This window comes from Botrytis fragariae (assembly GCF_013461495.1).
Source record: "Botrytis fragariae strain BVB16 chromosome Unknown tig00000161, whole genome shotgun sequence".
Classification (NCBI taxonomy): Eukaryota; Fungi; Ascomycota; class Leotiomycetes; order Helotiales; family Sclerotiniaceae; genus Botrytis; species Botrytis fragariae.
In genome coordinates, this window is record NW_023500998.1 from 1,402,259 (window position 1) to 1,412,881 (window position 10,623).

Below are 10,623 nucleotides of genomic sequence, written 5' to 3' on the forward strand. Positions count from 1 at the left end.
GGTGTCGACACGATAGACGAGAGAAATAAATGATACACCCAGCCAAACTAAAGACACGTCGTAAAAATATCTGAACTTCAAGATCTTTTGCTCATCAAATCGAATTTCAATCGGATTTCACACAATGCAAACTTCCACACATAGAATGAAGCGTCAAAGTATGTTTATCAATTCCGCGAATCCCATACAGAATGTACCAAGCCAACATCCTTCAAATTACTCAAACTGCCAATCTCAATTTAGACCGTGAGAACAAACGCCCGCATCCCCCAACCTACGCCCGGTATCTATAAAACTACAAATGCTATCCTTCCACTCCATAACATTGCCAATTTGGAAACTCTCCAAAGAATAACAGATCATTCCCATCTAGCCTAAATGGCCGTAGCCGAGCCCCTTTACAATTCCTCTTCATGTCCGGTCATCTCGGTTTGCTTCTCTCCGAATTTCTTTCCTGCTGGACCAAAATACTCTTTGAAAGCCTTTTCCAGCATCTCCTCTCCTAATGTCATATGACCCCCTGGAATGGTTTCGAAAACCAATTTTCCGGCTTCATCCAATGTCTTCAAACCTACCCAATCTTCTTTGTAAATGGCTCTTTCTTTGAGCGGTGTCACTTCCGTGCCGTTGACTTCAGCCCACCATCCACTCTCCTTTGGAATGACGGTTGTATCGTCTTCAAAGACGTACATGACGAATCGTTCCAATTTTTCCATGTTTGATTTATACGTTTCATTCTTGAGAACACGCTCATTATTGATATCGGCAAGGAAGTTAGAAAATTCAAGGTATGAGTCGAGATTTTCGGGATCTCTGAAGTATTGAGCGGGCACGAGACGAGATTGGACAAATGTTGACCAGGTGTTGGAACGTAGGAGGGTTTGAGCACCGCGGCAGAGGAAATCGGTAGGGCCACAGGCTTGGAAGGAAGAAATGCCGTTATGTTGGGAACCGAAGGTCAGGAGGGAGCGGATGGGCGGGGAATTGCAGCGGGATATGTAGCCGCGCAAGAATTGGCCTCCTTGGGAGAATCCGATTGCGTCGACGGCGGGCGCGGTAGAGAGAATAGGATGGGAGGCGAGGTCTTCGCAGACTTTTTCGATTTGAACTTGGGAATAGGGTTAGTATGGCATTTGAAGGAAAGCTAGGGGATGTACTCACGAGTGAGATTTCCAAAGAAGGTAGCCGTTCTATCTGCAGATGCATCATCATCTACATGAATATTATAGACAAAAGTTCCAGGATGAATAGCTTCAGCTAATTCTCCAATTTGCGCAAGACCATCCGCTTTGTAGTTATCACCTAGTCCATGCCAGATGATCAAGGGTAGTGGAGTATCATCATCATCGCTAGATGATTTTGTGCTTTGGCGAGTCTTTCCGGATAAGGTGAGGTTGAAAATACTCGGAAGGGGACTATTTTTATCGTAGACAGAGGCATGTTCATCATGCGCGACGGGGAATTCAAGGATACTTTCAGGCATAACGATAGCATTGATGAGTGATGCGCTGCTGAGCAACGAGATGATTTTGGTAATGGGCGCCATGTTGGAGAGCTTTGGTGGCGGGTTTGGAGATTGGAGCTCTGAAGATAATGGTTTTGATGTTACTGGTGTAACAATTTACCAGAAGCTGTAAACTATTTGAATATTGTGAGCTAAGGTGATGGAATGATATATATCGCAGATAGAATCTACTTGTTCAGCTGAGGTAGATGACCTTATTGATGTTCCAGCTGAAGTTGGGGCTTATTAGTACTTGAGACCTTGATGGGCCATCCCCACAAAGCCGCTTTATAGTAGAGACCTTAAAGGTACATTTTTTACCGATATTCTGCCGCACAGAGGAAGATAGTAAATCCGTCTGATATCCATCACTTTATCAGTACGCAAGTTAATTGAATTATTTTGCATCAAAGCCTCGCACCGTATCTTCCTTCCGATCGAACCAAAGAACGAGCTGGGAATCTTGGATTATTGAAGGAACCGCATCTTAGTGACGATCAACGAACACTGCACTGAGAGAAAATTCACCATCAAAATCGATTTGCGACAGAGAGCTGAATATAGAAGTTCGACTACGAAAGCATTGATTGAAGCGCGTTACTACTTGCAGTGCGAGAGGTTCAGATTATCGCGAGTCTGAGTTCGCCCGAGTTCTACACAGTCAAACTTGGAGAGCTGAAAAGCTATAACTGCAACTGTTTGTCATTTCTTGCACAAACTTCGAGGCAAGTTATACCAAAGACTGACGGGAAACCGAACATAGATGCGAGGGGCCCCTTGGTCGACTTCTTCGCAGAAATCCGCAACTATCGTTCCGCATATTACTTCATCAATTTCCAATTCACTTGCAATGGCACCCGCACCAATGGCGCCTGGTCCCGAACCTACCCAGGTCAACCCTACAGGTCCTCACCCATCGTTCATTCAAGTCGCCAAACCATATATGTTCCAGCAACATGTCAATACCAAGCTCATGACCATTGGGGCAAATCCTACGCGTGAAGATCAGTTTAGGTTACAGGGGGTGACTTGGATTAATGACGTTAGAGTTGCTTTACAGTTGTCAGTATTACCCTCACTTGCGCCGGCACAGAGTGTTAACTTCTACAAGACCAGTGCGAACTTTTTGTACCGCTGCCACTTACTTTCATCGATTTCGGCTTGTTCACAAAGATACTGAATATCAATACCAAGATGCAGCCGCTGCTGCACTTTTAACGGCTTGCAAGATTGAAGATACCCTTAAGAAGTCCAAGGATATTATTTGCGCCGCACACAACTTAAAACATTCAGCTGCAGAGCACTTGAGCTCCGACGATACTGTATGTTTCACCATATCCTGATTATAGATGGCTGCTAATTGAAGTAGATCTTTGAGGCTCCTTCTAAGGTTGTCATTGGCCTTGAACGTCTTATGCTCGAAGCATCTAGCTTCGACTTTCGTGTTCGTTACCCGCAAAAACACCTCATTAAACTTGTCAAGAACGGTGGAATTCAACGTGATGTCGCAGAAGTCGCCTATCAAGTGATGCTAGATCTCTACCGAACATTTGCCCCCCTCAAGCAAACTTGCTCCACCATGTCCTTTGCTTGTGTTGAACTAGCGACATTAATATGTGAAAAGCAGAAGGGCTGGAGAGGCCCAAGCTATAAAAAATGGTGGACTAGTCGATCAGAAATTGTGGAAACGATGTTAGATTTATTAGATCTTTACACACATTATCAGAAGCAGTCGATCGTTGGCCCTTTACACAATATCGAGAAGTTTATTGGGATCCGGATTAAGATCAATCAAGAGCTGGAAGAGAAGAGATTACCAAGACACACCGAACACCACGAAACATCACGGAACAATGGCGTGCGACATGCACCTAATACTCCTGTTACACCAGCCAGCCCAGCAGACTTACGATTTAATGGTCATGTTGCATCACCAGCAAACCTGAGCCCCAAATCGGTAAGTTCAGGTTCGAAACCACCCACGGGTATTCGTGGTCAAAATGGTACGGTACGTTATATGTTGGATGTGGTTAAAGCCAAGAACGAGAGTGACACGGTCGATACATACTTTCGGGATGAATATGAAGGATATGAAGTGGAAGTGGAAGAGACCGTACCGGTGGAGCCAATACCCACTCATCATACCCCGAGAGAACCGCATCATGGACGACATCATGGGGGCATGGACACGGACACGGACATGGACATGGACGAGATTATCGTCACTTTAACAAACGGATGCGAAGATGATGAAAATGACAAAATAAGAACATTAGCAAAAAATATAATATGGCGTTTGGTTAAAGGGGGATATCTTCAAAAGATCAATGCATAACAGGAGTCTTAAGGATGCGTCATGGGAGGTTTTGGGAGTTTTCGGGAGCGAAGGGAAGATACCAACTTATTATAAATAGTAGGTAAATGTATATCTAAATGGACGATAGGGATTCAACGAATGTAGAATTCTATTATATAACTTTAGTAAATGCCTGATGATGAATTTGGGGGGGTTTTTTTTCATGTATAAAGGATATACCTAGGTAGATATAGGTGTTGATGGTTATTGTAATTGTCATTGTTATCACGGAAATTGAATTCAATAAGATGATTGGATTAAATAGTAACTTTACGTTGATTCGTTGTGCGTATTTAGTAGGTAGCACGCGAGCCGTGTCGTAAGGGAAGTGAGAGGAAGGGAAGGAAAGGGAAAAGTTGCGGGTAAGGTATGTCATATAGCTTCCTTATTAGGTAGGTATTAATAGCATGTGAAGATCATTTCTGGAGCAAAAGTTCATCGGGGCCCAAGGCAAGGGTTGAACAGGGTGGATTATGACGATTTCTTGCGCAACGCAAGTTTCGAATGGTTGACCAAGCCACATTGTGAGGTTTTCTTGGGTAGATGGGTAGATGGGGAGATGGGTAGATGGGTCGATGAGTAGGGAATGGGTATGGAGTCTAGATGGTGATTGAGTATATGTCGTAGGTATGTAGGTATGATATCTATCTATCGTATGTATGAGGGAAAGTTGGAATCAGATGTGAGAGAATGTATTTACCCAAGTTAGGTATATAAATATTATTGTAAATCAATGTAAATCAATGTAAATCAACGTAAATCAACGTATATCACAACTCAATCCTATATTCATATTCGTATTTGACTTTTGACTCCTCGATACTCGTATATCTAATAGTTTCATTTGATTCCTTATCCCTTTCCAAAGAAGAAAAAATTCAATTCTTCTCGACTTGACTGAATCCAGAAAGAAGTAAAGAATCCGAGCTCATCTATCAAACCAATCAAGTCAAGCTATTCACCATCGCTTGAGTAGTTGAATGAGTGAATGAACAAAAAGTGACGCAGTACAGGGATTTTCAACTAGTTCAGCCATGTTCCAGTAGCTTCTTCCCATCAACCAAGAAACCTGTTGACACAACTACAACTACAGCTCACTAAAACTACATTAAAAACTACCAATCTTTCCTCACAACCATCAACCACTTTACATCACAATTACAACCACAATCACAATTGCACACATCAATCCATACATCACAAAACAACCTCGATCAAAGTAATAAAGGTGTAATACGCTTGATTCCTTCAACAAGGAGAAATCTTACATCAACAACTTCAAATGGCTCCCCCACCTTCTGCCTCTCTTCCACTTCAGCAAAGGCTCATACAACTCGCGCAAACATTACAGTGTAAGTGGAAGCTGGTCTCAAAAGATGCATACAGATATATACTGACTATGACATTGTTACAGTTGCTTGGTTCGTAGGGTATGTCGAATTTCCCATTGTTTCTTCCCCGCGTCAAAGAGAGCTGTCAGCTCTTAGGAGCTTGGATAATATGTGGTCTTTTCTCGCAGTTTCCAAAATGGCTTCATAACAAAGCTCAAGATTTCATCTGCGCAATGATATGGCATACGATTCCGTGAAATTTACTAACTCCCAATAATAGACATCTCTCCCTCCTTTTCTGCATCATCAGATATGGCCTTTCATACATAACCTTCAACTACTACTCGAGATGGGCTACCTTTTCTTATCGTACCGCCTTTATCTCCGCCGCTGTTACCTACGGGATCGTGGTTTACAAGGCATTCCGTGCTCGCGCCAGAGCTGGAAAAGCAAATCAAGCTGGTTTGATCTCTCTTATCGCTGATGAGAATGTTCAATACTTGGGTACGTACTTTTTCTCCTCACCTTGATAATTAGCATCTAACAAATGATAGCTATGGCACTCGTATGGCTCTTCTCCAAACAATACCCTCTTGCCATGCTTCCATTCGGTGTTTACTCTGTCTTCCACGTCGCAACTTACACCCGTACCAACCTCATCCCAACTCTCCAACCAGCTCCAGCAGGTACCGACCCCAAGGCTGCCCCAAAGCCAAACGCTATGGCCGATACCATTGGCAAGTTCGTCAAGGAGTACTATGACACATCCATGGGACTTGTCGCTCTTCTTGAAATCATTCTCTGGGCTCGTATCTTCCTCTCCGCTATTGCATTCCAATCTGGTTCCTGGATTTTGATTGTTATCTACACTGCATTCCTCCGCTCCAGATTCGCTCAAAGTGCATTTGTTCAAGGGCAATTCAGACAAGTAGAGGCAAGAATCGATAGCCTTGTTGGTGCTCAATCTACTCCTCCAGCAGCAAGACAAGTTTGGGAAGCTGTTAAGGGTGGTGCTAGAACTTTCCACGATGCTACCGACGTTGGAAAGTATGTTGCCGGTGCTCAAGCTCAAAAGAAGACTTCATAAACGAAAATTGTCGATCCAAATACAAGATTAGTTCACCAGTCAAGAGATCTCTGGAAGTGTAGGTGAAGCACGAAAGGAATGATCTTTGGACTGGGAAGGATATTACAAATATGAATGCTCAAAAGCGAGTGTTATCAGCAATTCAATGATGAATCAAATGGGTCAGGGGACTTCATATATCCGGGTGGTTTATACATCATGATTAGTTGTTCAGGGTCTTTTATTCCGGATAGTAGGAAAAGCTTGAAAAATTGAGGAGTGAGCAGTAAGGATGGATGATGTATGCGTACTTGGTATCCGGGCTGCTTCCCTTCTTTTTGATTTTACTGCAGCGAGGGAGTTATTTTTGTGCACTTGTTTTATGTGGCGTGTATTCAAAGTCTAATAATAAAGATTTCATGAAATTCATCTTGTTTACCATCTGCGTGAGTTCTGATATGAGGTGAAGACGAATAGGTCAAGGATTGCAAGGCGTTTGTGTATAGTGAATGAAGTTACTAATCTCTCGATTAGTAGGTAGGTAGGTAGGTAGGTATTGATGCCAGCTCTTTGAGTACTACCAACAATTGATCCATCGAATCAAAGGAAGATATACACAGCCGGGGAACTGGGCTTTTGAATTAGAATTTATTGTATTCCCGACGTAACACTTCCAAAGAGGGAGCAAGATGGATTCCTGAAGTATTTGTATGTTGATTTATAATAAGCTAAAGGGGCATTTGCTTCTGAAGGTTTCGTTTCTTTGAGCTTCTTTAGATAGGTAGGTAGGTAGGTAGGTGTTTCAGATGCTCTGTTCTGTGTGGATGGAATGGGATGGGATGGGATGGGATGGGATGGGTAGGTAGGATAGGTTGAGTGTATTTTATATTGGTGTTAGTGTGGATTTCCTGGGGGAGGGAGAGAGGGGGTAGAGAATTTTGAAGGTGGAAAGGAGAGAGAGGGGGGGGAGAGAGATGGGAAAGGAGAGATAGGGGGGAGAGGGGTGGTGGAGGAGAAGGAGAAGGAGGAGAAGGAGGAGGAGGAGGAGGAGGGAAATTAATCTGGTCTATTGGGTTGGGGAGTGGGGGGTTGATGATTGATGGTTGAATGATTGGGTGGTTGTTATGGTGTATGTATGTATGTATGTATGTATATAGATAGATATATATGAGTATAAGGAATTGCTAGTGTGAGTGTCAGAATGAGAACTAGAGTGAGAGGAAAAGGGGGTGTAGAATAGATGGAATAGGAATGGGGATAGGGATTGGATGAGTAAGGGAGTGGGAATGAATCAGGGTGTGTGGTTGAAGAAAAGGGAGGGAGGGAGGGGATGAGGTTTTATCTCTATGTATTTATGTGTTTATGTTTCTTTTCCTTGGTTCTCATTGTTTGGTGTGGGGAGTGGAGAGGGAGAGGGGAGGTTGTGGGTATGGAGGTGTGGAGGTATGGATGGGTGCGTTTGGTGTTGAGATGGATATACATGTTGGTGTTAATTTGGATATTGATATTGAGATTATGAAGATTGTTTTGGGTGTATAGGTATATGTGCGTATATGTGTTTTGGGGGAGCGGGGTGTAGGAGTTGTCGAGAGTGTAGAGGTGTATAGAGATGGGGGTGAGGAGTGTGTATGGTGGTTGGTGAGGTTGAATGAAGATGAGGTTGAATGACGGATAATGGATCGTGATTGGTGAGGTTCCGATGAGGGATAGGGCTGAAGAGAGAGATTTGTTAGGTGTGGAGATTGATTGATTAGTTGGTTGGTCGGAGGGGAGGTGCAAGGGAAGTAGGTAGGTAAGTTGTATGGATGTTGGTAGTAGAGAAGGATGAAAATGGGGATGAGGTGAGATTATTTGTTAATTAGAGGGTTTGAGCAGATGATTAGATAATAGGTGGAGGGAGATGCTGTGTATTATGTGGACCGTGAAGGATGGGGAGGAAATTGAGGGGACTGGTTGGGATGGTTGGAGGGGCTTGAATGGTTGTGTGGTGTGGGTAGGTAAGTGTTGGTTATTGAGTTAATCGGGTTGTGTTGGGTTTGGTTTCGAGTATGGGTGAAAGGAGGGGGGGGGGATGATAATGAGAATGAGAGAGGCTTGGGTTGGGCTGGAGTGGATTGTGTGAGGAGGATATGAGCGGAGTACGAGATATCTGACAACTTTATATATACCTAGGTATGTTTAGCGACTTAGCTGTAGATTGGTTGGAAGTTCAGGGAACCTACATACCTGGGTAGGTGTGTATATATATGTACATATCTTCTGGGTTTCTAGATTATCGTAATTTATCCAAGGTATTTGAGTCATCTGATTTGTTTTGAGTGGTTCGGGTTTAGATTTGAATTTGGGAAGGAGCAGGAGCGGGAGAATTCGGATGTAGATGTTGATAGAGGAATTATTTAATGCGTCTGCCGGAGATGGAATAATTGGTATTTTGAGGGGGGGAAGGTATACCTAGTCACTTTGATTTACTTTGATTTATGTATCTTAGTGTGAGTGTGTGAATATACGGATATGGGAGTTGTTGTGGTGACGTTTGATTAATTGGTTGATGGGGAAAAGGAAACTATTCTGTGCTCTGGGGTCTTAGAGGTGGAAGGAGGGTGTAAGTCATTCTTGAGTTTGATTAGTGGATTTGTGGGTTTGGAGATGGAAGATTTGGGCGAGCGTTGAAGTTTGAAGAGAAGGGGTAGCGAAAGGGGAAAGAGGTGGATTTTATTAAGGCTGTGGAATTTTGTGTTGCGAAGTGTGTACTGAATGGTTTGAGGTAGAGATGATGCGCTGATGAGATGTTGTGGTATTGTGGTGTTGTGAGAGGAGAAGAGGAGAAGAGGAGAAGAGGAGAAGAGGAGAAGAGGAGAAGAGGAGAAGAGGAGAAGAGGAGTGGTGGGGGATTTGATGGAGTGTTAAGCGGTGGTTCTGAGGGGAGACTAGGTAGGTAATGGACGGGAAGAGTAGAAGGAATGGGACGTGGAGATGGGAGATTCAGGAGGTGGGAACCAGATATAAGAGTTGGTTGACTTGTCTTATTATTCATTGTAAATTATTCGAATTTGTAGTACATTGGGGATTTGGGAGTGGTTGTATTTTATGTATGGATATATGAGTAGAAAGAGTTGGAAAGACGAGGATTCTAAACTCTGGAGGCAATGTTCACTCAGTCATGTTTTTGGATGGGTCTATTGAGGTGAGTGCCTGGTTGTTGGTAATGATGAGATGTATGGTGTGTTTTATAAGTATGAGTATATTACTTCTGGGAGTACTTGAATCCACTATGTGACCTTACTCGAAAACATAGTCTGGAATTAGGGATTATCAGATAGAATACAGAAAAAAGGTTTGGGTTAAGGAAGAGTGAAGAACCATTTTGAGAATACACAGAATCAAAAGGTCATGTATTGAGAAATTGGTATATCATACTAGATTTATAGGGAAACCTAATCTCGCTTATTTATTTAGTATGAATTTAGTATGCTTTTAGGGGGAGAGAAAGAAGATGTTTGTAGATTTTTGCTTGTCTGGACAAGAGTTGAGGACGGTGTTTCTAGAACATCTGAATTAGTAAATTGAAATCATATAGGTTTTAGTTAGTCTAGATAGATTATTAGTATTCCTAGACTGCGTAAAAGTATCTATATTTACGAGTGAGCAAATTATAGATGATCTATTTTAAAGATGTATCATGTGAAGCACAAAAAGGCACGATTTGAGATCTAGTATTTGAATCCTCATCTTCTAGGTTCATGAGACTAAGGACTGTGATAGGACTGTGATAGGACTGAGGTTTTTTGGAGTTATAGGAGAACGAGCCTATAAGAGCTGGGCGACTTATCAGCTAACGATCAAGGCTGCGTAAGATAGTTATCGAAACTAATAAATCTGATAGCTCAGATTGTTGGACTTCAAGACAAGCTGTTAGGTATACAATTTTCTATGTTGTAAACAATTTGAATAGATTAAAGTGCACTATTAGTTCTCCATATACTTATTATACTCTATATATCTGAGTATAATGATTAAAATCACCGCAAAGTCATACGCCAGTAATCAAGCGATTTGGGGTCTGGCAGATCAGAAAGATATTCAACCTTGAGGAAAATCAGCCGGCTAACAGCTAGACTAGGAATGGCACTATAAAGAGGGGTAGTGGTGGAAAATTAGAATTGATTGTAATGCACTAGACTACATTGAGCCAGATCATATACCTGAGGGTATGAAGCCTGTTCCTATCATACGTGGTATGCCTATCCAGAATAGCACCTTTCTCTGTGGTAGATCGAAGTCAGCTTTCCCCGCAATTTGATTCAGCCGCAATGCTTCATCAACTCTTCTGTTATTTTCCGGACGTCTATTAAATATGTTAATTAGG

General features: G+C 42.5%; 3 protein-coding genes across 3 annotated transcripts; 2 read left to right on the top strand and 1 right to left on the bottom strand.

Moving 5' to 3' along the window:
- Positions 1–398: 398 nt before the first annotated feature.
- On the bottom strand, positions 399–1,546 carry Bfra_009607 (putative palmitoyl-protein thioesterase precursor protein; the record flags this gene model as incomplete). Its single annotated transcript, XM_037339948.1, has 2 exons — positions 399–1,108; positions 1,162–1,546. 2 exons carry the CDS (start codon positions 1,544–1,546, stop codon positions 399–401), a joined length of 1,095 nt encoding a protein of 364 aa, XP_037189998.1.
- An 808-nt stretch (positions 1,547–2,354) lies between these two features.
- Positions 2,355–3,839, top strand: Bfra_009608 (putative c-type cyclin protein; the record flags this gene model as incomplete). The annotated part of the gene is made up of 3 exons (XM_037339949.1): positions 2,355–2,566; positions 2,616–2,826; positions 2,874–3,839. 3 exons carry the CDS (start codon positions 2,355–2,357, stop codon positions 3,837–3,839), a joined length of 1,389 nt encoding a protein of 462 aa, XP_037189999.1.
- A 1,204-nt stretch (positions 3,840–5,043) lies between these two features.
- Positions 5,044–6,278, top strand: Bfra_009609 (putative endoplasmic reticulum protein; the record flags this gene model as incomplete). The annotated part of the gene is made up of 4 exons (XM_037339950.1): positions 5,044–5,212; positions 5,275–5,290; positions 5,472–5,695; positions 5,746–6,278. Exons 1-4 carry the CDS (start codon positions 5,143–5,145, stop codon positions 6,276–6,278), a joined length of 843 nt encoding a protein of 280 aa, XP_037190000.1. The 5' UTR covers positions 5,044–5,142.
- Between the last annotated feature and the right edge of the window lie 4,345 nt (positions 6,279–10,623).